We start from the raw sequence: 26785 nt of genomic DNA, 5'->3' as shown, positions 1-26785 counted from the left end.
CAACTGTTTTCAGCACAGGTTGTTGCTTGTAAACACACACACACACTAGGTGTATAAATATATACACACATAAAAATATATATATACACCTCAGAACCTCTCATTTCCTGGGCTGAGCTTTTGCTTTCTAGCATGAAAATCTGATTTTGCGCGATTTTTTAAATTCCTCCTTCCCCCCTCCCCGCCCCTTTCACATCCCGTTACAAAACTACAAGACTGAAACTCGGGCTAAAACGAACCTTAGCCCGCAGATTAGCTTAAAATCGTGAGGGTGTTGAATTACCAGACTGAGGTTGTTTTCCTTTCCCTGCCTGCCCGCGCTGGCTTTGAGGGAGTTGGGTTAAAAGGCTCCGTAGCCGTCGCTCCGCGCGGCGACGGCAAAGGCGGGATAGGCCTCGTAGGTCGCGTACGCAGCCAGGTCTTGTCCCATTGTCACCGCCTGCTTGAGCTGGGTGGCTGTGACGGCGGCAGCTGCGTTAGCAATGGTGTATCCTGAAGGCAAAAAAGGAAGGAAAACCCGCGGATTAATGGAAATCCATCCCAAACTCGCCATCGCCTGGTTGGTTTTGAGGGCGCGACTTTCAGCGGGAACGACTCGGGCAGCAGTGAGTCTTGCTGGTGGGAATAATGTGAGTAAATTAAACAATTCATATGAAAATGAAAGCATTTCCTCATCCTTGAATTTTTAAACACCCCTCTCTGTTGAGTATTTTTCCCTCAGGTTTTGGTTATTTCTGAGCTAATGGCGCTCTGGACAGGTTTCCCCCCTATTATGGCATGAGGAGGGCCAGGAAATAACCTAAAATAGGGGAAATTTGGGCAGGATTCTTGGAGAAAATAGAGCTCTGATCCCTTCACAGCCAAAATACAGACCATTCAGCACAGCCATGGCAGGGAAACTCCCTCAGTATAACAGCAGGGAGAAAATATTTAGTAGACAGGATATTTTGGTTTTTTCCCATCGGTTTCTAATGGAAAATGTGGTTTCAACACTTCCAAATTTTCCATGGGAAGATGTAAGCGTTGCTATTTGAGAATGAATCACTGGGAAAACAGCACCACTTGGGGCTGGTTCCTCTGAAGGCAGGGCATAGCAGTTTGTCAACCAGACCGCAGCGTTTTGTTGTAAAAGAATCGGGAGTTAAGACAAAGCCTAAATTTGGGAAAAGCAGCAGGGGTATCCATTGGATCTGCTGGACCAGGCTCTGCTGCCAAAACACATCTCCTAGGCTCCTGTCTGGCCAGGTGGGCAATGGGATCAACTCAAGCCAGAGCCAAGGTCCTCTTGGTGGGGGAATGGAACTACTGGGCAAGAGGGAGCACACGTTGCCTCACTGGAGGTGTCACTTTGGGGAAAAATATGAGGAGTTCCTTACAATTTGAATATTGTGGCTTTCCAAAGTGTTTTCTTTGCAGCAGCAAAGCCAGGTGCAACATCTCAAGCAGGAACTGAGGAATCTGGGACTTAAGGCACATCTGCCACCATCGGGAGAGAAATGAGCTGTGAGCTGGGCATGGCCCGAGCTCAGCTCTAGGACCCTGACCAAGGACCGGTGTGTGCTGCAAGCAGCAGCTTCAGTGCATGTCCATTTGCCAAGCTCCCAAGACAAATAAATAAGGGAGGATGAAAGAAAAGGAGAGATGCTAATTAAGCAGTAAGTGGGGGCTGGATTCAATAAAGAGCCCATTTGGTTTCCACGCTGCGGAAGCTGCACAAGCCCAGACAAATTGATTTTTCTGTGGCTTTTGCGGACTCCTGTGGCAGGAAGCCGGATAGATGTTTTATTTTTTTTTTTCTTTTTTAAATCCATCCTTGAGACGCTCCAAACAACTCAGTAGTACTGACTAATGTGTTCCTCATGTGCAGCTTGGCACGTGGTGCTGCCTCTCCTGCAGAACTACCGTCATGCTGGAGAGCACAGCAAATGTAATTCCTGTGTTTTCCATGACTTCCAAGCTGTTTTGGGCAGTTGCAAGAGCTCTAGAGCACGAATTCTTGAACTGGGAGGAAAACCTGCCGTGGGGGTGTGAGAGCTGGGATCAGATCCAAGCTTTCATGGCGGCGTCATCTCTTTGGCAGACGAAATCCTGAGTGTTGGCTCACAGGGAGCTGGGGGTGCTGGGGGCAGACAGAGAGCCCATGAATTCATCAGCCATGTGTCCTTTCAGGGAGGATGGTCTCCTCCATCCTGGGGACACCAGGGCCAGGGAGGGGACTCATCCCAGGTGTGGCACTGGGGACGCCAGCTTTGCGTCCTGCATCATTCCTGGGGCTCCCAGTTGGAGGGAGTATTCACAAACTGGGAGGAGTGGAGGGGAGGTGTGGAGCTGGGATGAGCTTCTGGATGTTGGGATTCCCTGCCCTTGGACACTGCTGTGACTCCCCTGGACATAGCTCCCGCTGTGGCATTGACCTGAGGGTCAGGGTTGAACAGAGCCCCCCACCCCAGTGCCCCCAGCCTGAGTTGCTCTGGGGTGTGGACACAGACATTTGGGCAGTCCTGGGATAGAGATAAAATCCTTTATAGGCAATAAACTCGCACAGGGTGCTTAAGGAAGCTGTGGCTGCCCCTGGATCCCTGGAAGTGTCCAAGCCCAGGTCAGACAGGGCTTGGAGCAGCCTGGGATAGTGGCAGGCGTCCCTACCTGTGGCAGGGGGCAGAATTATGTGATCTTTAGGGTCTCTTCTAACCCAGTCTGGAATTCTCTGATAAAGATGCAAGACACACAAGTAACACGAATCACTGTGGGGGAGCACAACCAGGCCAGTCCTCAGTGGCCAAAACCCGCTTCATTCTTCACACCCACATGAAACCAGCAGGAAAAATGACATTCCAGAAGCCCTTTGCTGCACAGACATGCCCATACCTGGGAAAGCTGGCGCTGCAGGAGGCACCTCTGCCCCCTCCACGGGGATGCCCAGGGTCTGCAGGGTGTACTCAGCCGCGTAGGTCTTGGCCTCGTCGATGTAGGCGCTGAGCTTGGGTGGTGTGAAGGGGTGTCTGCGAGGACAGCACAAAGTTAGCCGGGTTTGCTTTCCCCGGGGCTTTCCTGAGAGATGCTGTGATCCACTTAGAGCTGGCACCATCCCACACAGCAAATGGAAGCATCGCTTCCCCGTGCTGGTGCATTAACAGAGCTGCTCTCCTCCCAGCGCTCTGGTTCATCGCCGGGGTTATCGACCCTGGCTCTCACGCTGGACACCAGGTCCTTGCAGAGCTCCTTCCATCAAAGGAAAAACCCTGCTGCGTTTTTTTCTTTACAATACCCAGTGTGGGTTTTTCTTTACAACACGCAGCAAACAGTGGTTTTGGTCAGAAATGGTTACAATTGTGTTTGGGGCTAAAATATCAGTACGTTCCTTCAAACTCCCTTCATTTCCCCACAAAGGCCATTGTTTGCTTTCTTTTTGTACAAAAAAAGCACCCTTTTGCCTGATTATGTCTGGCTTTTTGAGAGAGCACCAAGCATGGCAGACAGCACTTAATTACATTCTGTGGATGTTTTTCCCCCTGTATTTTTTTAAAAAAGTATTTATGTATGTAACTATATAAACATATATAACGCATAAATATACATTGAATAAATATTCTAAAAGATACTGAATAAATATTTTTTAAAATAAAAGGAAAAGGAGACCTGTGTGCTCGGGGCTTTGAGGACAGATGTTAGATAAAATATAATTTAAAAAATAAAGCCTAAGACTCAGAAACCTTCCACTAATGACGTACATGGTGGGGTTCTGGCTGGCAAGGGCAGGGATGGTGATTTTGTAGAGGAAGAGCTGTCTTTGATCCTGGCCGATGGCAGAGTGGAGCTGGTACACAGGTTGTCCCCAGTTGTTTTTCTGGCAGATTTCTTCTAAGATCTAGAAGGAATTAAAAAAAAAGGGATTTGTGCTGGGGTTAATTGCTGTGCAGAAGCCTCCTCACCCAGCTCCAGTCCCTGTGCTGAGCAGCTGCCTTCCCTCAAAGGGTTTTCAGGGAGTGCTGGCAGCTTCCTCAAAGCTTAGCAAAAAATACAAAATAAATGGCAGAATACTGCATCCACCTTGAAGTGTAAGATTAATCTAAATGCTTTATACTTTAAGATCTGTTTAATTCCTGAAATTATTCCCTGTTCAGTTGGGCATCTGAATCCTTTTGCTGATTAGATTATTTCATTGTGGTTTTCTTTGAATTCTCCTCAGAAGCTCTGTCTCATGGATTGCTGTTTCAGAGGACTAAAGAAACTCGGGTTGCATTCATCTTCTCTGCTCTGCTGCCTCCCTGGCTTAGTGGGTTACAGAGCACGAGAAGTCCAAATAGGCTTCTCTTTAAAAAGAAAAAAGGTTGTGTTTCCATCCAATTAATTCCACTGGCTTCAGCAGGCAATTGCAGCTTTTGAAATGCTGAACCACGTTGCCCTCAGCCTTGGCACAGCTGATCCCCTGGTAATTGGGAATTGCTGTCCAGAAACACTCCTGCTTTGACTTGGGATTCGAGGGTTTTTAACCCACTGGCTGTGCACTGTTGCTGGGTTTGGTCACCTTCCATTAAACCAGGCTGCTCTGACCTGGCCTTGAGCATTTCCAGGGATGGGGCAGCCCCAGCTTCTCTGAAAAACCTGTATCAGAACCTTATCCTCATCACAGCTGAGAATTTCCTCCCAATATCCCACCTATCCCTGCCCCCTGGCAGTGGGAAGGCATTCCCTGTGTCCTGTCACTCCAGGCCCTTGTAAAGTCTCTCTCCATCTTTCTTGCAGCCCCTTCAGGCACTGGAAGGCCACAATTAGGTCACCCTGAAGTCTTGCTGTGGTCTACCTCATTTACAGCTTATATTTGAATGGATTTAAAACTAAAAAGTAAAATCTAAACCTCACAGCTGCTTTAAATTTTGTCACCACAGCTCCAGTGAAAGTTTAGCATCTTGCAGTGTAAATGGCTTCATTACATAGTTCAGTTCTCAATTACAACAGTTAACTTTTTCTCTGTGGCAACACTTGTTCCCTTCTGTCCCAACTCCTTTATATGTTGGTTTTATAAAAATAAATTTCACCTGCCCTAAGGCCCTGCAGAACCACTCCAGAGATTTCACACCTCTAGTGGAAGGTGCCCCTACCCATGGCACGAGTTGGTACTAGGTGAGCTTTAAGGTCCCTTCCAACCCAGACCATTCTTTGATGCTGTGATTTGCTGACAAAATAGAGTAAGGGGACTTCTGCAGGAGGGAAAAAAATCCCACTGTCCAGTTTTCTGGGAGAAAACAAGGATGTTTTCACAAGCTTTGGCAAACTGGATGCTGTGGCAATCAAAGTGTTAAAATCCAAAGACATGCTTCAAAATTCAGGGTGAAGTTTGTTTCTCATGTTGCTATGCACAATATGAGGGGAAAAGAATTACTGTCAGAGCTGGACATTTGGAAACTCAGAAAATTTATTCTGGATTTTTCCTCAGCCCTCATCCATCCATCTGCATCAACACGCACAACCAAATCAAAAGCCTCCCTGAGCTGGCAGAGTTTCAGTTCTAGGCTGGGTTATGTCAACACTTCCTTTGCCATAAATGCTTTGAAAATGTGCATTATTTTTCTGTACATGTTCACTATCTCCTGGAGAAGTCCCAGGTGACACATTTTATGTATCAAACCCGTCGTGGGTGGGAATTCCTCGACCTGCGGTGCTTTTATGGGGCGACAGCCAGAACTGGATGAAGCCATTTATGACAACTCTCCCCTGGCACTCATGATGATCTTAGAGGTTTTCTGCTGTGGGATTGCCTGACTCTTTCCTGCTGCAAGGTCAGGGCAAGGAAGAAGAATGAAGAAGAAGGTGAAGAAGGTGAAGAAGGTGAAGAAGAAGGACTTAAACAACACCCAAAGCCCTCCCTCTTGACTCACATGTATTACTATACACTAAAACCCCAAATCCTAAGTTTCTAGGACTCGAACATCCTGCAACTCCAAACATTCCACGATTCCATGAGAGCGGGCGAGGCAGGTGGACGTTGCAAGATACAGCTGGTACTGCTCATTTTTTAATGTCTCTTGAGACACAAGAACAGGTTTATTCACCAGGCCGTGGTGCAGATCCAACGAGTGTCCTGTTTTCCCAACACGGCCCTCGGGATACGGGCACTCCCTTTGGGGCACCTACCTGAGGGGCGAGTTTGATCCCTTGGGGCTTTAGCGTGACGTGGTTCATGGGGGTGAGCTCCATCCCTGGCAGCAGGTCGTAGAGCTTTTCCTCTCCCCTCTTGTCTCCCTTGAGGTGGTATCCGCGCCCCAGGCTCGGGAACGCCAGGTAGCCGCGGCCTCCCAGGCCTCGGACGCCCGCAGCCCCTACAGGTACATTCATGTAAATTTCTAGGAATGTAAGAAGGCATTAAACCGAATCAAATCACGGGAAAAAAAAGGACCCTGATTCTTGCTGAAATGGAAAAGTTAGCCCCGCTTGCTGGGAGGATTGGGAAGCAGGTGGGTAGGAGGTGCCGTGGCCTGGTGGTGGGATAACACAGGCTTCACACTGACACCCTTTCTTGGATAGGTGAGGGGTTTTGGGGAAAAACTGCTTCTTTCTGCCCATTTCCCTTCTTCTTTGGTCAGTTTTGATTTCAGGACAGCTTTTTACCCAGCTTTGTAGCTGGAAGGCAGAGAGGGGACAGCTGGCATCTTTTTGTTACCCACCAGTGTAATTTCACCTTGAAGAATTCACAGCTTACACAACTTCATCCCTATATGAACAAAACCTCTTTTTGGTTTTGCCCCATTACCCTTCCATTTTTTCTCAGGGAACCCTGTTTGGGAGTCTGGGGAGACCATGAGGCAAGAGATGGGTGGGGCGTTATCACATCTGCTCCTTTCCTAATGCAACCTTTAGAGGACCTGGTCCACCCATGTGGGAAAAAACTTGAGGAACAAGGTGTATTCTTGCTGCCCTGTCTCCTTCCTGGTGAAGGGACAAAAATTGGCCATCATGATCCTTGCCAGGCCTACCAGGGTGCCACACAGTGTCCCAGCCTGCTGTGGGACTTGGCTTGGGGACACAAGGTGTCATCTTCGGAGGGAAGACCATACGACAGAGTTATTTCTTTGCTAGCCCCAAACTTATGTCTGAAGTGGCCAAGTGATGTTTGTATTGACATTTAATTTGGGGGTACTTGAGTGTGAGGAGTTGATTTGGCTCCAGGAGGGTCACCCAAGAGTTTTCAGAAATACTTTCTTTTGTTCATAATTGAATTAATTGAATTAATTATTGAGTTAACAATCCCCTAAAAGGGGTCCTCCACCTCCCAGAGCACAGAATGGCTTGTTTGATTCCCTACCCTGCACCAGGGCAATGTGACTTCCTTGGAAAACTCCATGGCTTTGGGTCAGAAAACACCAGGACTGGTAAAATTTACCCTGCAACTTCCAAAGCAAAGAGGAAACACAGTGGTGGTGGTGGCTGGCTGTGGGAGCCAGCTCTGAAAGGGGAAAGGAAAAGTGATTTATTTCGTCTTCCCTGCTGGGGCAAAACCAGGAGGATTTGTGGGCTATTTACACCGGGCTGAGGGCAATCTAGAAGTCCCTTCCAGGAAAATGGTTATTTTTTTTTCAGCTGGAAGATTGCCTTTGGGAAAAGGCAAATTTGCCTAAACCCTTTGTTTTCTGAGCGGCACCCAGAAGCTGGGGCAAAGCCAACGTTGGTGTTGGTGTCTGGGCAGCAGCTGCCCGATCCCTGGAGGGGACGCTCGGCCGCAGGGCTCGGGGCGCGAGGGGAATTACCTCGGACGGAGGGGGGCCGGAGGATGCTCCTGTTGCCGAGCCCCTTGGCGGTGGGGAAGTGCAGGTTGGGGATGGCTGCGTAGGCCTGGGGCGCGTAGAAGACCGGGGTGCCCAGGTAGGCGGTGGCGGGGTCGTACAGGTGGCCCAGGGTGTAGGTGTAGTCCCCCTGCAGCACCGGGGCGCGGCCGCCCGTGCCACGCGTGTACCTCACGTAGCTGTCCTTGTCCACCGGCTTGGCCAGCGTCACCTCGATCGGGGACCCGTCCAGCACCTTCGTGGTGGGGAGAGAGCACGGGATGGGCACAGGGGTCAGAGCGCTGCATGGGAATCCCACCCATGGAGGAACTGCCCCTACGGCCTGACGGGAAGATGGAGGAAACCACCCCAAAAAAGCCCTAATGGAAATCCCACCCATGGAGGAACTGCCCCCATGGCCTGATGGAATGGGAAGATGGAGGAAAACACCCAAAAAAAGCCTCAATGGAAATCCCACCCATGGAGGAACTGCCCCAACATCCGTATGGAAAGATGGAGGAAACCACCTCAAAAAAGGCCTGATGGAAATCTCACTCATGGAGGAACTGCCCCAATATCCGTATGGAAAGATGGAGGAAACCACCCCAAAAAAGCCTTGATGGGAATCCCACTCATGGAGGAACTGCCCCCATGGCCTGATGGGATGGGAAGATGGACAAAACCACCCCAAAAAAGCTCCAATGGAAATCTCACCCATGGAGGAACTGCCCGCATGGGTGGGATGGGAAGGGAAGATGGACGAAACCACCCCAAAAAAGATTTGATGGTAATCCCATCCATGGAGGAACTGCCCCAACATCCGTATGGAAAGATGGAGGAAACCACCCCAAAAAAGCCTTGATGGAAATCCCACTCATGGAGGAACTGCCCCAACATCCATATGGAAAGATGGAGGAAACCACCCCAAAAAAGCCTTGATGGGAATCCCACTCATGGAGGAACTGCCCCCATGGCCTGATGGGATGGGAAGATGGACAAAACCACCCCCAAAAAGCCTCAATGGAAATCCCAGCTATGGAGGAACTCCTCCTGCACCTGGATGGGATGGGAAGATGGATGAAACCATCCCAAAAAAAAGTCCTGAATCCCCCTCAGATGGGGTCAAGGCTGCACTGGTTGGGTGAAGGCTTAATCTGAGAGTGCCCAGCCCTGGCCCCAGCTGGGAGAGGCTCCTTCAGCAAAGCCCTCAAAAGGCCTCGCATCCCTGCAAAGCAGCTCGTAAGCCGGCGAGATTCCGTGTGCTCCCGTGGAGAACAGCAGTGGCACTAAAAATAGGAGTGGGGTTAACACCTCTTTGGGAACAGCTCCGGCTTTACAGGGAATTACATGCAGTGCAAGAAGGGCTAAATTCAGCAGCCTCCTCGCAAATCCGCGTCTGAATTTGGAGCAGATGTTCGGGCTGACCTCGTTTGTCCCAGTTTGCCATTCACACGCTGCCCTGTCAGTGTTTTTGTTGGCAGTCTGGAACAAGGATGTGAGTGTGAGCCAGGGGGGATTGTAACCCCTCCTTTCCTAGTTCTTCTTTCAGCTTTTCCTGGATTTTTTTTTTTTTTTTTTTTTTTGTCTGAGCAGTGAGCTAGAGCCAGGCAAACACTTAGCACAAATACAAGGAGCCAGAATGAATCGTTTGTGTACAACAGAGCTGCTGAAAAACAAATTCAGGGGTAAAAAAATGCAACCAGCAAAGAGAAAATTGGGATAACACCTCTGGGAGGGTTTTGGAGCTAATAAAGCAGGTGGCTTTGTATAATATACTGCACACTAAACCCCAGGAATTAACATTTACAGCAGCTTTACCTTCCCATTCAAGGCTTTCATGGCCTCCACTGCATGTTCTCTTTTATTAAAGTGCACAAAGGCATAGTCTCTAATTTTCTTTACTCTCTCCACTGCACCTGTGGAAAACATTAGAGTATTAATGGGAAGTGGGGATTAGTCATAAAACAGAGCTCTGAAAGAGTGGTTCTGTCAGGTTATGAGCCCCTGGAGAGCAAAGGTTGAGCAAGGGTAGAAGAAAAAGAGGTCAGTGTCCCCTCACCTCTTTGGCTGTGTATTCCACAGGAAAATCACTATATAATGGTTGTAGCATTTCAAGGCAAACTAGAAGGTTTTGGGATCAGTAAAATTCCCATTAAACTGGAGAGGGTTTCTCCTGTCTAAACTGTCTATCAGACACTACCTTTGGTCTTGTGTCTCCCTTCTGTGACAGACCACGCACCAGCTGTGGGAACATCCCCATGTGATCCCCATCTCCCTGCTTTTGTACGTGCATTGGAGGCAGCTTCAGGAAAGCTGATGCTTTTGCCATAAACAAGGAAGTTTTTCTCCTTGACAACCAGCTCAGGATGTTCAGAAAGAATGAACAGCCAGCGCTGCCCAGGACAGAGCAGCCCAGGGAATTGGGATGGGCTGGAACTGATGGGGCAGCAGGTCTCTCCCCAAGAAACAGCCTCTCCCTAGGAAACAGCCTTTCCCATGGCACTGGGGCTTCCCTGGATGCCCCAGTTCACCTGGACACAGCCCCAGTCAGGCTCTGCAGCTGAGGGTTTGCCCTCCTGGGATCAAGCTTGGGCTAGAGAATCTTCCAGCCTGAATCTTTCTTACATCCAATTAACCCAAAGTAATGCCAATGTAAATGGCTTCTTGTTCTTCTTTTCTAAGTCCATTCCCTACAGTTGTTCCTTTTCCTTGTCAGCTGCTCTGCTGCCAGGAACTCATACTCTGCACTGAGGAGTCTGACTCCAAAATAACCCCAACAGTGCTGCCCCCCACAGCCTTCAGCCATTTCTTCAATTCCTCATCTTCTCTGCTCCTGTGGCTTGGGAATCGCAACATCAGCCAGCCCAGGCTCCTGTAAACTCCCCAAAATATCCTTTGGAAACACGGCTAAGGGATGCTGAACAACTCTTCAGTTGGTTTCTTACCTCCTAAAGCTGAACAGGTGCACAGGGAAATGTCATATTGCCACAAAAAGCACTTACTTACAAAAATGCAGGAGGAAATGAATGTCTTTGGTGTTCTGGGGGAGTCATTAGGAGCTGCAGAGGGCTAAATGAGCCTGTCCCAGCCTACAACCCAAGCAGGCTGCATGTTTTGGAAGGACACAGGGATGGCAAAGTAGCACTTTGTGTCCTTCTGGGACAGAGGATGATTTTCCAAGCCCGGATTTATGGGAGTTATATGCTGATGCTTTGTTTACAAGTGGAAGCTTTAATGAACTTGCTGTGTTTTGAACATCCCCCTTCTGGGGGACATTCCAGGACACCAATCCTGAGCCAAAAAATTCTGCTCTTCCCTGCTGGGCCAAGCAATGTGATACCACCCTTGGGTCAGCCCCATGGAGAGCCCATCTGTGGGATATTAGAGAAAGGAGCACTGTCCCTCCAGCACATTGGGACAGCACAATCTCCCTGCTGGGAACTCTGCCAGGCTTGGGATTGGGATTCCTGGGGAGCAAGGGCAGGGCTTTTCAGAGACACAGCTCCACAGAAGTCATCAGGCTGGGAATTTGGCTCAAATTTGAGGGGTGTTGCTTGTTGTATATCTCAACTCGAGGAGCACAAGCAGCATTCCTGGTCCTGTCTGTGGAGCCCTCAGAGATGTGGAAATCACTGTGTCATGGGGACCTCTGGATCATTTTTTATAGGATGACTTGGTGATGTCAAAACAGCTTCTTAACTCCCTGGATCTAAGGTAATTTCAGCTAAGTAATGCTGAAATGTGGCTCAATGAGCAAAGCAGAGAACCATGGCAGGGGAATGAATAATTTCAGATCCTTGCTGCCTTTTTTGATCTCACTGTAACTTAAAATGCCTCTTCTCTCCCCAAAGCTGGAAGTTTTGCTGCTTTAATGCACCCATTCCTGATTTTAGCCAGCAAAATAAAAGCTGTTTATTTAAAAAAAAAAAAAAAAAGGAAATTCCAACACGAATGCTGAAATGATAAAAGGAAAATGAAAGCTGATACAGAACTTCTGTTGTTAGAGTGGAAAACTTCTTAGGAGCAAAGCAGATGACTGTTTCCAAAGAGTCAAAAGGCCACAAATGTGTTTCTGGGGAGTGTGAGCTTGTTCAAAGCTTGGGGACAAAACCGGGTAAATAAAAGAAGGAAACAGTTCAGAGAGTGGGATAACATAAATTTAACTCAGGGGTAAAACGAGGTCTGCAACAGCTCGATGGTGGCTACAAGTATGAGCCAGAAATGCTGGAAGGAGACAAGGAAAACTCATGGAGACCTTTGCATTGCAGCCTAGTCCAGAAAAAGGCGTGCACAGAGCAGAAATGAGAAGTTAGTGGAAGAAAAATTAAACTCTACAGCATATTTTTAAAAAATTAATAGAAGGAAGCCAGCAGGAGTGAGATGAAAGGAGATTTCACATTGCCAAGCATCAGTTCCTAATGCCTAATGGACTGTGTGGCTTGCAGAGCTTCAGAAAGGGGTTATTTTTACTTTGTTGGTTTTGGGTGGAATTTCCTAAAGCTGGAGCAACTCAGAAGTAAAATCTCCTTTGAAAGCCAGCAGGATTTTTATTCCCAATTCATCTCCCAGCTTTTTTTTTGAAAAATCTCACCCTGAGTGCATGTAAGATACGCCACAAAGGAATATTGAATTAAATGGAAAGCACTAATTATTCACCAATTTACACGAGGACTGGGGGGGATGTATGAAAATGAGTTCAGAACTTAGATAGATCAGATAAAACAGATTTGTATTAAATCACTCTATTTTTATCACCATCCCTTGCCACAGAAGAATGCTGAAGTCACCCAGCTGTTTAACCAATCCTTTTTAAGAAAGACTAAATGATTCCAAAGCATTTTGATGACACAGGGCATCCCCATGCAGCATTTTGGGTCTCTTCCAGCTGCCAACTACCCTCCTTTGTGGTGGCTGTAGCTGGGAGTTAAGCAGCCCTTAATGGGATGGGTGGAAGCCTTCAGCCACAAAAATTTTTGTGGATTTTCACACAAACACTTCACAGCAGAAAAGCAGCTGTTTTTTATCTCTCATGGCATTTTAGGAATGCGGAGGTATTTCCGTTCGCAGCACCTTGTTTAGGAGGCAGAGCACCAGTGGGCTCCTACCTGGTTTGATGCTGTTGAACTCCTTCTCGATGGTCTCCTCGGTGGTGGAGAGCATGAGGTTCCTCACGTAGAGGATCTTCACTGAGGACATGGTGTCCTCATCCACCTCCACCTCCGGCTCTGCCCAGTCCACGGCGATGGGGTGTCCCCACAGCTGGATCCTTCCTTTAAGGGAACGGGCACGGTCAGTGCTGGGGGGCTTTGCCTCCTCTCACTCCTGCTCATGCTCTATCTCACAGCAGAACAGGCCAAATTTGACAAACACGACCAACAAAGAGCCTTCCTGGCTCATCAGCTCCCTTCCAAAAGCAGATGGTCACACTCGGAATGGCCTCCTGCAAATACCTTTCGAGCCTCCAGAACTGAAAGAAGTGAAAATATGGAATAATTCACTTAAAGCCTGTGCTCCCTGGGGTGCTCCCCAAAGGGAAATAATTATAATGCACTTATAAAAATCCCTTCTGGATGGCAAAGTTTCATTGCCTCCATGCCAGAACAGGGATCCTGAAGTCCCAGCAGGATGGAACGAAAAGCAAAAGCAAGGATGTCTCTGTGTGTGTTCGAATCTGTTTGGGTGAAGCTGCAGCAGAAGAAAGGAGGGACACAAAAAGTCCCAGTGCATAAAACAGGATGTGGAGGATAAACCCAGGGGCTCACTGGACTGAGCTGCCAAGGGGCAGGGAAGAAAAAGAGCCAACAAATCCCACTGCTGAATGCTGATGGTGCAGTTGGGTTGGTGTCCCCACTCCCCGAGGCTCAGCTCCAGATTCAAAGGCACCTGATGTGAGACCTCCATTGAACTTCAGGGGGATTTCAAGAATTCCATATTTCTTTCTGTCTGCATGCACGTGTATTACCAAGGCTGCCATCTTAGATTTCTCATTTAAGTTTGGTTAAGTTGGATTTATGGTTCTGTTGCACTTATAGAAAATTCTGTTGAATTGTTTCAGAGGTGTTAAATTGGTCAATTTATTAAGAACAGCTAGTGTTGATTAGATATTGTTGTGAATAATAAATCATGATAAGATATTGTTATGAATAATAAACCATTTAGACCTGCATTGTTGAGCCAGTCTGAGGCTGACATTGGCAAGGGGGTTTATTCTGTCAGGACTCAACCCTTGGAATCCTTTCATTTTTCCCTTCTCACTTTTTTGCCTCCCTGGTCTCCACATGAATCATTCTAGATTGCCCTAATCTGATATTTATTTATCTGCTTTATCTGTACAGTAAGTACTAGAGTGACCCTTGCCATCAAACCTTCTCGTGCCTTCACAAATTTATATTAAACCTGCTTTTGCCCAGACCTTGCTGGTGATTCTTTAAGTGACTTAAACCACACATTTGCAGCTGAGAGGGCAAAGAAAATCCTGCAAAACACTCTTTGCCAGATCTAAAAAGGCATCTCTGCCTGGACAAGCTATTTAAGAAGGGGTGGGAGCTCCAAAATGAGAGGGTGAGGATAGAATTTGGAAGCTTATTGGAAGTGTAACTGATCAGACTAAATGGAAAGGTGCTGTTCCCTTGGAATCCCTCGTGAATGAGCTGGGATTTGTGGAGTGAGGCTGAGCTGCTCTCTAGCTTTCAGCACTGCACAATCTGAGCTCTCAGCAAGCAGAGATAAAGGCAGGGCTGCTCACGGTTCTGTGCCCCTTTCTGAATTGCTGTCTTCAGTTCAAGGGTGGAAATTATGAACTTGCAGCAAGGAGCTCAGCTTGGTGCCTTCTGCTGAAAACCAGCCCATCTCCACCCTCTTGTTTAGCCAGAGACAGGATAAAATTTTTATTTTTTAATGAAAACTCTCAATTTTTGAGCGCCTTCTCTGCAGAGCTCCCTCAAAGGGCAACGAGGTTCAGTTTGAAGGAAGCATCTGATAATGATATTCAATCTCACATCAGCTGGAGACACATTCAGCTCTGCCTTTAAACTTTTTTTCCAGTTCCTGCTGTATGCTTGGGACTTCAGAAGACTCTGCCTCCTGCTCAGGCCTTTGGAATTCCCTAAATTGTTTACTGAGATGTCCCTGAACTGGAAATCCCTCGTGCATTGCACGTCTGCTCAGGGCTCTGAGTTCCTTCCATCTGTCTCGCTGTCTTTGCTCAGAATTTCAAGTGCTCCACCTGCTCCTGCCTTCCTTTTCCACATGAAAAACCCTGGGAAAGCTCTGCTGAAGCACAGAATGTGCTCTCACCATCAGGGAGATGCTTAAACTGAAGAAGAAAATGCTGGATAAAAGGAAAAAATGGCAGTGTGACATATCTCCCAATAGAAAAGCAAATTCAGTGCTCAAAATCATGCTCATTTGTCACACAATAAGAAAAAAAAAAGAGAAATTATATGATGCAGGGTATTTCTTGTATAAAACAGGTGAAAGGAGGCTGGTGGTTATGAACAAATCTCAGACCCCAAGGTTTGCTGGATGCTTTCACCAGCCCATGAGCGATGTTCAACAAAGCTCTGCAGGAGGATAAGTAAGCAAGAGAAAATTGGTGAAACCCCTACAAAGGCACTTAGTGTTAAGTGACTTCTTCACCTAATACCTGCTAAACCTCCCTCTCCTTCACAACGGTCTTTGGCTGTCTCCCAGAGCTGATTTTTTTATATTTACTCCAAAGCAATTCCTCATTCCAAGTTTTTTTGCCAAAGTATCGATTTTCAGCCCACGCTCCAGCCTGAATCTGCTCTGGGACGCTTTCCTGAGTGGTTCTCCCTGAGAGGCCATAAATGAATCTCTGTTTCACGTTTAACCCCAGACAAGCACATCCCACAGCAGAGCTGCATGGATGCACACAGCTAAATCCACCTGGCTGGATTTTTAATAAACCCAGGCCCCTGAAGGACGAACGTGGATCACCAGCACGGCACTGTGGCAGGAGCTGCAGCTGAAGTGCAAAACTTCTTTAGAGGAGTCTTTGGAACCCGGGAAGGAAGGGGAGGAGGTGGATGAAGCCTGCTCCCTAAGACCTGCCAGCCTCTGCTACAAATGACATCTCCAAGACCTCTATGTGCTTTGATCTGCTCAAAGCACTACACAACCCTTTTTAAAAAAAAAAATTTTAAAGCCATACATCCCACTCCCCATGGTGTCTTGGGGGACCTCCTGGCTCTGGGTGTCTCTAGCAGAAAACTGCTCTCTGAGGGCAGAAAACCCAGCCACGTTCATTTCCCTGCATTCCTGGGTCCTCCCCTGGAGGTGTCACCACAGCACGAGGTGACCCCTTATTACTGACACCTTAATGAAGGGATGGGACCACTAGAAGGTTAATAGCGATTTATTACTCAGGTAAACATCAGCCTCAGAGGCCATGAGGTTTTAGAGGAGTAAGAAGGGGGTTTTGTTTGTTGGTTTTGTTTGTTTGGTTGTTTTTTTTTGGTTTTTTTGTTTGTTTTTCTCTTGTAACTCCAGGGGAGAGGAGGGTGGATGCCTTCTGATAACAGGCCAGCTGTTAAACCAGGTGGGGCAGGGTTTGTGATCTCTTTCATTAACTGTGTCCACCCTCCAGGGGATATCTTCTGTTCATGGGCCATTGAGGCTCACCAGTGACTGACACATTCCATCATCCCACTGTGAGATGCTCCACCCAGTGGGGAGGAGCCAACCATTCCCTACCCAGATAAAAATGGGGACACAGGGACCCCAGGGATCCTCTTTGCCACTGGATTCCCAGAGGAAGGGCAGGCTCATCTCAGCACCACTGAACCTGTCTGCAGGATCATCTCTGCTCCTGCAGAACCACATCTGGCACTCCAGGAGGATTTATTTGGACTGCTTCCAACACCCTGCCCAACAGGGTGTCAGGTCGTATTCCTGACTCTGTCAGGGTTTTCTAGGACTTTTGTTTGTTTGCTTGCTTGTTTTTTTGTGTTACTGCATTTGCATTTTTAGTATTTCTAGTAAAGAACTGTTATTCCTATTCCCATATTTTTGCCTGAAAGCTCCTAATTGCAAAATTGTAATAATTTGGAGGGAGGGGGTTTTACATTCTCCATTCCAAGGGAAACTCCATTTTTCCCTGTCAGATTTCCCTGTCTTTCCAAACCAAGACAGCCATAGCTCATAAGTGGTCACAAGTTTCATTGTTACAAAGCACTATATAACATTTTGATCCAATGGCAAGTCGCCACAGAGTTTGTTTTCCTAACCTATCACCTTTGCTTAATTCTGCTTCACTGCTCCTACTTTTTACCCAACAGCCTGCTACTTCATGTGCACGCTTATGCTTCTATTGTAACATCTAAACTCTTAGCTTACTCTACAAAATCACATTACTACACTTTAAAACCCTTCACCATCTTACCCAACAGGGCTTTTTTTTTTTTACTTATTTAAAGCATATTCTTATTTGCAACCATAGGAATGTAAGTTTGTAATTTTTCTGCTTCATGTCTGTGCACCTTTATTATTACATCAACCCAAGCTTCTCCCAAGGCTGCAAATCAAACCCCTCAGTACCTGTGGAAGTTTCTATCTTTCCATTTCCCACAGCCCCTGAGCTGAAGCCACCCCTGCCCATCCCTGCTGACCTGGGAGCAGCTTCCTCCTGGCCATGGCTGCTGCCCGGTGGCTCTCGTACTCCACGAAAGCAAAGCCCCTGTTCTTGGTTTTGTCGGCCGCACTGGGGTAAACGATGACGTCCACGACGCCGTCCGTGACCTTCTTCATCTCCGTCAGGATCTCCTCCCTCTTCTTGGTTTTGGGGATGCCCCCCACGAACAGGCGGCAGTTGTCCACGCTGGCGCACACCCCCAGGAGCCTCCCGTTCCTGGAACAACAGAGCTGCTCTGTCAGGAGCCAGGAGCCAAGAGAGGGGAGGGTTTAAAGCAGAGCCCCTCTTCTGTCCCAAAACACGGCCAAGCACGAGGCTTCGGTGTCAGCTGTTCTTTGGGATACTCCAGTGGCCTCGCTCAGTGCAAAAGCTGCCACTCTGCTAAACCTGACATCAAAGTCAGGCAGCATGGATGAAATGAAGGGTTTGAGGAAAAAACCACAGCCAAATTTTGCTTTTCCTGCTTGAGATTCTCCCTTTTGCTGCCACCAGAGCAACTGCACCCCCCAACCCAGGTCCCTGTGTTGTCACCAGTGGCTTGTGGCTTCCCACTCACCTCATGACTGAGGTTTTGGGGGAAGAAAATCCCTTGTCAGGGAGAGGCACCATTTGAGGACTTCTTACTGATGCCAACTATTGTGCAGACCCCAAAATAAAAACTCCCTCTCTTCACCTCTTTGGGGTCAAAGTATCTCCTACAGGCCCAGAGAAGTGCAAAGCTTCTTTAGAGGAGTCTTTGGAACCAGGGAAGGAAGGGGAGGAGGTGGAGGTGGATGAAGCCTGACCCCTAAGACCTTCCAACCTGTGCTACAAATGACATCTCCAAGACCTCTGTGTGCCTTGATCCCCTCAACACAGTACACAACACCCTTTTTTTTTAACTAAAAAGCCATACAATTTTTAAACAAAGGCTTCAACTCATCCCACTCTGAACTGGCAAAAAACATTTAGTGTGGTTGAAATCCAACCAACACGTATAGATGGGCCCATCTGTTGTTAATTTCTGGGCGTTTTGTTCCCAATTTTTAGTCACAAACATGAGGGCTTTTTCTGTTCCTTTCTATTAGGAAATGTCACTGTTTTGCCAATTGGTTTCCATCCTATTTCACCATTTTTTTGCAATTGCTCCATCTCCCAGAACATATCTGCACAATCTGTCATGAGGAAGACTGTGAACAGAATAAACCAACAACAAACAACCTGAGGGGAGCATAATAAACAGTGCTGGTTAGAGGAAAGTTAATTTGATCCAAAGCAGAATATTTTTTCCAATGTTCTGATAGACTTATGTGTTTATTTATTTATTTTATTATTGAGGAAGAAATTTCCTGTGCAAGATGTTGGCTTTAATGAGCAGTGACTGCACAGGGAGACAGGAGCAGATTTCCCCTCAAAACACAGAGATCTAAATAACCTTGCTCTGGGCTGCCAGGAAAAATATCCTTTACACACCAAAATAGATTAATATATATGATTTAAAGTTGCCTTGAAGGTGTTCACCCCGCTTACCTGATTTCATAATTATTGAGTGTCTTGATTGCATTCTTGGCCTCCTGTTTATTGGAAAAGGTCACAAAGGCATAGCCCCTGTTGTTGCCATTGAAGTCCATCATCATCCTCATCTCATAGATTTTGCCAATCTGCCAAGTGAGAGGGATTAGTCAGCAAGGTGGGAGTGGTTAAAGAAGACTGGAGTTTTCAAGCCCACCCAGTTCCAGTTCCATGGGCAGGGACACCTTCCATGGACCAGGCTGCTCCAAGTCCTGCCCAGCCCAGCCCTGGGACCAGCTCAGCTCAGCCCTGACACGCAGCTCTGACCATCAGTAAGTGATGAGCTGCCATCAAGCCTCACCTTTTCACAGAGGGGGATGAGTTCATCCTCAAAGAGGTCTCGGGGCAGTTTCCCGATGAAGATCTCACAGCCCCTCTCTGGTGGAGGGCCATCCCAGCCCGGTGGTGGGCCCCCATATTTCCTCTGCCCATTTTCCTGCCGGGGAGGAAAAGAGGAGAGAGGTTCAGCCATCGATTTATCGATTTTTAAACATGGATCAAACCAACTCCATCTCTGGGAATGATCCTTGAGGTAGACACCTTCCTTCCCTTCAGCTCCTCATGGACTCAGCAGGGAAAGCACAGTGTCCTGCTGCCAAGGCTGGGATACTTCCAAAGTCCAGGTGCAGGCAGTCAGGTAACTCCCTGGAAAATGGAAATCCTCCTGGCTCTGGCAGGGGAATCTCCATGGGCTGGGCGATGGAACACTTGAAAAATGTATAACTTGTCTCGATTTTCATCCAATCTGAGAATGACATCTGCCCACCCAGGAGATCCTTCTGGCAAAGAGCAAATCTTGTCCCCTAAAAATATTCATAAAAGGATGTGAAGGCCAGTCAGTATTTTTTTTTTTTTGGTCTCTTTTTGCTAGATGAGTGTGTCTCTGTTCTCATCCCTTATTTTTAATCATATTTCCTTCCTTCCTTCCTTCCTTCCTTCCTTCCTTCCTTCCTTCCTTCCTTCCTTCCTTCCTTCCTTCCTTCCTTCCTTCCTTCCTTCCTTCCTTCCTTCCTTCCTTCCTTCCTTCCTTCCTTCCTTCCTTCCTTCCTTCCTTCCTTCCTTCCTTCCTTCCTTCCTTCCTTCCTTCCTTCCTTCCTTCCTTCCTTCCTTCCTTCCTTCCTTCCTTCCTTCCTTCCTTCCTTCCTTCCTTCCTTCCTTCCTTCCTTCCTTCCTTCCTTCCTTCCTTCCTTCCTTCCTTCCTTCCTTCCTTCCTTCCTTCCTTCCTTCCTTCCTTCCTTCCTTCCTTCCTTCCTTCCTTCCTTCCTTCCTTCCTTCCTTCCTTCCTTCCTTCCTTCCTTCCTTCCTTCCTTCCTTCCTTCCTTCCTTCCTTCCTTCCTTCCTTCCTTCCTTCCTTCCTTCCTTCCTTCCTTCCTTCCTTCCTTCCTTCCTTCCTTCCTTCCTTCCTTCCTTCCTTCCTTCCTTCCTTCCTTCCTTCCTTCCTTCCTTCCTTCCTTCCTTCCTCCCTCCCTCCCTCCCTCCCTCCCTCCCTCCCTCCCTCCCTCCCTCCCTCCCTCCCTCCCTCCCTCCCTCCCTCCCTCCCTCCTCTCTCCTGTCTCTCTTTCCCTCTCCCTACAGTGATTCCCTGCTCCCCGGGGAGCTGGGGCTCCAGTAATTTTTCCATTTTTGGCTCCCTGACCATTTCTTTAGTTACTTCCCTTTCTGGGATTATTCCAGGAAAGCGAATGCCTTGTACAGCTGATTTAAGAGGAAGGCAAACAAACAGAAATCCTTATGAGAAAACAGGAATATACCAAAACTCTTTTAGTTTTCTCGAGCCTAGAACAGGCCTTGAATTATCCATTCCCATTCCTGTTTTTCCAACGTTTCAGCAGTGATGGAGTCCTGGGGACATTTGGTTTTGTATCTGAGCTGGTGTGTGAGGGGGCACAGCAAGAAAGGAACCCTTCCCTCAGTTTGCAGTGGCTTTGTTTGTGCCTGGAAGGCAGCACCTCAACAAACCCTTCTTGACAAGGTGCCTGGAGGGAAAGTGGACATCAGCCACCCCTCAAAGATGAAGGTGTGCACTGAGGAAGATGTTTGGCTGCAACCACAGACAGGATAGAAGAAAAATCCCTAAGGTACAGGGAAAATAGGAGAGGGAGGAAAAGAGAACAAGATAAAATAGCAAAGTCGGAGTGGAAAAGGAAAGGAGAGAGAAGATGCTGAAGTCTGTGTGAGATTGGGAGCTGAAATCTGTGCTTTAGGAGTGAGCTTTGCCAGATGTGACTGCAGGAAAAACTGAACACCAGGATAACTCCAAGGCCAGGTTGCACAGGGCTCGGATTAACCTGGGTTAGCGGAAGGTGTCCCTGCTCATGGCATGGGGCTGGAACAAGATGGGACTTAAGGAACCTCCCAACACCTATGATTCTAAGAAAGCCACAGTAAACCTAAGACATCCAGAAATCCATTATCTTACGGGTCATGTACAGCAGAAAGGCTCCTCCAGGGCACCCAATGCAGCTGCTGGCCTGGTCCTGGAATGTGCTTTTTCCCAGGAATCTCAGGTTGTGCTTGGGGCTGTTGTGCCCTCTAGTGCCATGCCAAACAAGGCAAAGTTCTTGGCCTCCACCTGCCTAAAATCCAGTGTTTGCAGTTCCTTCTTCCAGGATGCAAGGCCGGTCATGGCAGTGCCCAGTGCTTTCCAAGCCTTGAGCTTGTTTCATGGTGATAGCCAAGAAAAGCTTTCTCAGGTGGGTTTGAAGGTCATGCCCAGGCTCCATCCTAACCACGGGAGGTTTGGATCTTGGAGACCTTGGAGCCTGAACTGGGAGCAAACCTTGGAGCAGGTGAGGCACCTGTGCAAGGATCTGTGCAAAAGTGACTGCTGGACTTCCCACCTCATCCCTCCTCTGAAACTTTGCTCTGTAGGTTTTCTTTGCTTTTGTGACACCAATCCCCACCTTTCCCAACATTCAGCAGTGCTCAGGGTTGTCCTTCCCCCATCTTTACTGCAATTTCCCATCAAGCAAGGAATTCCTTGAGGGATAAGATCCCACTTTGTGAAAGACAACGTAGTGATGGCCAGCACGGATGTGAGAGAGAAACAGAGCGAAAAGGAAGGAGCAAGGAGTGATTCAGGAGCATGGATTTGCTGCTCACGCCCCCAGTGAAGCCTCAGGATGAAGCTGGACACTGCACGAAAGGATGGGACCGTGAATTCCTACCTGGATCAAATTATATCCCGTTCGCTGAATTAACGCACGCAGGGCGGCTTCTTTCTGTGTGCCGGTCAATCCATCCCCGGATTTGTGATTTGATTCCATTGGGAGTGATTATCAGCAAAAAATCAGGTTAATTAGGGGTGCTCACTGCAATCAAATTTGAGATAAATTAAATCAATTAATACGGCTGGGAGGAGAAAGTCCACCCTCCTGAGAGAGTTTACAGGGTCGCGCTTCCTAAATCAGAGTTATTTTGGAGATAAAACCAAAAGAGAACAGCAGAGACCGTGGAAAAAGCAGAAACATCCCCCTTGCTGAATGGAAATAAACAGCAGTTAAACCCACAGTCAGATCCTGGGGAGATACAGAGAGAATTTGTAGCCTTTTGGTGGTGTCTCAGGAGGAAAAAATAAGCAAGTGCCTAATCCTGCACTGAGTACACAGCAACGAGTCCTTCAGGTCTGGTGTGATGCTGACACTGGGAAGGCAACCTTGTACCAGCCATGTCTCTGTGAGAAACAGGACCTAGCTCCAAATTTGGCCTATTGTTATTTTTGAAGATAAAGGGCATGGGAGAACTTCAGATCCTAGCTCAGCTAAGGGCTGGAACAACCTTGGGTTCAGACGTTTTGATTCAGAGCTGCAGTTTTAAGTCATGGCTGATTCAGGATTTCTTGGTTTGGGTTGGGTTTGGGCTGAAAACACCATAAAAATGAAATCTGAATCTGACTTGGGCTACACCCTGGGAAAGGGACATTTACAACATGGATTGACTCCTGTTGATTCCCTGGTTTTCCTGACTGATGAGCTTTGAGCTTGTCCAAAATCCATTTATGTGCTCCAGGCATAAAAACAGAGCCTGTAGGTGTAGTTCCCTCTCAAGTCCTTGTGGCCAGAGCTGGGGGCCAGTGGGACCAAGGACTCCACGCAGGAAAATGCTAAATTGTGTCATCCAACATGGTTGTTATTGCCTAAAATTGCATTTTATGGTAGAAAGGTGGAGGCAAGGAAAGGTGGTGCCTCCCAGCCTTGCCTGGAGAGCAAACAGGGCCAAAAGGGGCTGGGAGGGGTGGACTGGGGGTGAGGGGGATGAGGCACCCTGGGATGGGATGGTGGTGGGGATGCTGGGCAGAAGGGAGATCCAGAGCAGCAGGAAGGAGGAAGGAAGGTGGATTGCTGTGCCTGCACCATGAGCAGGACTTTTGGGAGGAGCCCCTAAACAACCCCCCTGCACAGCAGTCCCTTGGTGCACAGACAGTGAGCACTGCACATGAAGAAATGCAGGTGAAGAAAAGCAATCTATCTGCTTACAGCTGATTTTCTGGGCATGTGGATTCTGCAGAAGCAACAGAAAATGCCTTTTCCACTGTCCAGCTTTTAACACCAACCCCTCTGTTTTTTTGGTGGTTTACTGAGGAAGGAGCCAAGGCTTGAGGCAGCCCACTTTGTCTTTGGCCATTACCTGCCCTGTGCTGCTATGCCTTTGTGCCTTGGAGGTCTTAAACAGATGCTTTCAGTTTAAAATAGATTATTCCCAGCACCAAAAACAGGGCACAAACCCGGGTATTTGGAGGATCTCAGCCTTGTGTCACTCGGGCTCTGCCACACCGAGGTCCAGAGACTGTGACTCAAACAAACAGAGGCACCTCTGTAATGCCAGATTTTGGAGCTGTTTAATGCAGAGGTTGATGAGGCTCTTCTCATTTCATTTGAATTTTTCCCCATTGCTCTCAGGTTCTCCAGTGTTTTAATTACTGCCAGCGTGCAAGGGCTGGGACTTGGATTATGCAGTGCAGCAGCTCTCTCCTGTCTCTAATTCCCAAACGAGTGTTTTCTGCAGCAGCTGGAGCCTGGTTACTGGTTTGTTTTGCCCTTCTGAGGGCAGAAACAAAACCCTGTGGCTGTTTGTGGTGTCTGTGCCTGCTGCCTCCCCCGGAGCTGGCGTTCAGCAGGCACGGGGCAGGATTAGCACGCTGCTGTGCAAAAACCACTTGGAGCCTTTCCCAGGCTGCTTCAGAAGCAGAAAGCGACTGTTCAAAACAACAACAACAAAAAAAATAACCCCAAAAAGCCCCCAAAAACAAACAAACAAACCAAAAAAACCCCAAATCCCAGTTAAAATCCAGATTGGTTCTGCACGCTCCCCTGCCTGGGCAGAGACACCCCATATCCACCCTACAGGGGAAAGCCCCGTGGCACTGCAAATCTGGCCCCTCATATTGTGCTTTGGGAGCATCCTGGTCCCATCAGGGAACTGAGGGGTCAGACTGCAGCTCCCGGTGGGTGGATGGGTCTCCCTCAGAGCTTAGAGCTGGGCTGGATGCCTGCAGGGCTGCTGCTGTGGATGCACTTGCACATGGATCCACTAAGGCCACACATCCCCTCCTGCAGGGAGGAGGGATTTCCAGGAAGGTCTCCCTCCCTCCCAGGGATGATTTCACGCTGAGCAGTGAGCACACGCCTTGGGGCTGGTGGATGGATGGGAACAGAGCATCTCCCTGCCTGATGCCTTTCCAGCGGCAGCAATATCCCTCTCTGCCTTCTGCCTTATTAGATAAGACAGCCCAGCTCCTCTGGGCTCTTCTGTAAGGCATCCTGCAAGGATTTCAGGCCGTGGACCAGCATGTCTAGACACTGGTGCACTCCAGGAGATGCTGAAACAATCCACTTGGAGTTAGGGAGCAAGATCATTCAAGGTTGCAGTGAAGTATTAATCACAGCCTGCTGCAGAACCCGGGGTCTGGGGTGAGCTGTTAACAAAGATTTGGCTTTAATCTGTGCCTGGTGCTTCCACACATTTGGAGAAATCCCAGCCTGACCCGTGGAAACAAGCCTGCCCCATGGAAGAGGTGCAGGATGCCCATCCTCAGGGATGCCCCTGCTCACCTGGAGCTGTGCTGGTCCTGCTGGAAGTGGGGTCCAGCTGGAGACCCCCACCCCAGGGTGGCACCAGCCCCTGCAAGCCCCCACTCCCGATTCCAAAGGGACCAGCAAGCCCCCACTCCCGATTCCAAAGGCCAGGACTGACTGCCCACTCAGGGCTGCACACACAGCCCCATGCACCGCCCGGGGATGGTTTGGTAGCCCCACTCTGAGCAGTCAATTCACACCGATAATTACCGGCCCCAGCGTCACTCACAGGTCATTTATAACCTAAAGAGCTTTCCCCCATCAGTGAGGCCTCTCCGGGATGGGAACAGCAAACCCCTCTTTTCTCTGAGGTATAAATCCCAGCACAACAAATCCCAAGTCCAGGAAAACTGGCTTTCCACCCTGCAGTTTTCCAAGCACTTCTTTTCTCCCTCCTTACTTCCTGCCTCCCTTGAGCCAAGGACATCTAAACACTTTTTTGGACAGGGTGCAAAATACGTTTTTTTCCCCACCTCTGCCAGCCAAGGGTCCATCTCATGGAATCACAGAATCATTCGAGTTGGAAAAGCCCTCTCAGGTCATCGAGTCCAACCATTAAGCCACCACCAGACCACATCCCCAGGTGTCCATCGGTGCCTCCAGACGATTTCCAGGATACAAACCATGGGGGGTGGGGGATGTTTTATTTCTAAAACTTCTGGAATTCCAGCCCTTTCCCCTTACTGCAGGCACCAGCCCCAGTCCTTGCAGCAGTGCCTGTGTGCTGGGATATTTTTTTTACCTTAAGGGAGGAGAACTCCTGTCACCCGGAGGAAACACGATTACTTTCTCTCCTTCTTTGTTCCCCGAGCCAGGAATCAATTAACAAATCCACCCTCGCAGGGGAAAACCCCCCTTCCGTGGCAGCTGATGGAAAATGTGAATGACTGCAGCAAATTCAGGCAGTGCTTTCAGCACTGCTTTAAAAAAGAACCGACTCAGCCACACTTCATAGAAATAGTAGTTCTGGAATTCAACCAATTTTGGGGATTTGCCCTTAAAATGGGTTATCATTAACAAGGGCCACCATGCAAAAAAGAAAAGGAAAAAAAAGGAGAGGGAAGTTGCATTTTGTTCAGAAGTTTCAATTAAAATTAACACCTTTGGAAGTGCAAACTACCCATATTTCCTATTTCATCCTCATTTGTGATGAAATTTTGACAATAGCACCAAATCGTCATGGTCACAGCATCAAGAAAATGAAGGTTCTGCTTTTACCTTGTATCAGAGTATCACTGGGTCTGGTTTTCCTCTCTCCACTCTCATTTATTTTAGGTTTCTCCTGAAATTCTGAAGTGCCAAGGCAAGAAGAGGTCCTTTTATACCTTACAAGCCCACATCATCAAGAAACAAACCTGTTATGACACCACTGCTCCATGACTACTTCTACACGTGGCTGCCTCACACCTACTACAGCACACCCCTCTGGCTTTGCTCCATCCATCCAGGAGCAAGATCAATCCAGAAGCTTTTAACCCCCCAAAATGTGGAAAATTTTGCTTCCCTTTTGGGTTATTTGGAAGAGGAGGAGTGTCTGTCCTTAGCCAAGGGATGTCTCCCATGCTGGGATTTCTGCTGAGGGCGTGTTTGAGGGCACAGCCTCCCCTGTGCAGCCTTTTTGGGGAGGGCTGGTTCCTGGTTCCATGAAGGAGATAAAACCCCATGTTTACCACACAGGATCAACACTGTGCTGGGCCACCTGGACACATCTAATTAAGGCCATTTTTTTGGGTATCCCCTCAGTGCAG

General features: G+C 48.2%; 1 protein-coding gene across 2 annotated transcripts; it reads right to left on the bottom strand.

The window, feature by feature from the left end:
* Positions 1-252: 252 nt before the first annotated feature.
* A1CF (APOBEC1 complementation factor) lies at positions 253-22229 on the bottom strand. 2 transcript variants are annotated; one of them, XM_063406493.1, is made up of 11 exons: positions 22131-22229; positions 19265-19399; positions 18922-19052; positions 17390-17628; positions 12866-13030; positions 9579-9676; positions 7746-8016; positions 6136-6344; positions 3732-3868; positions 2869-3002; positions 253-492 (listed from the first exon to the last, which is right to left on the bottom strand). In XM_063406493.1, the coding sequence occupies exons 1-11, from the start codon at positions 22227-22229 to the stop codon at positions 341-343; spliced, it is 1770 nt and encodes a 589-aa protein (XP_063262563.1). In that variant the 3' UTR covers positions 253-340. The 2 variants fall into 2 exon arrangements, with proteins under 2 accessions (XP_063262563.1, XP_063262564.1); XM_063406494.1 differs by having other exon boundaries at positions 6136-6320.
* Between the last annotated feature and the right edge of the window lie 4556 nt (positions 22230-26785).

This window comes from Prinia subflava, chromosome 9 (genome assembly GCF_021018805.1).
Source record: "Prinia subflava isolate CZ2003 ecotype Zambia chromosome 9, Cam_Psub_1.2, whole genome shotgun sequence".
Classification (NCBI taxonomy): Eukaryota; Metazoa; Chordata; class Aves; order Passeriformes; family Cisticolidae; genus Prinia; species Prinia subflava.
This window is presented reverse-complemented; position numbering and strand designations above follow the sequence as displayed.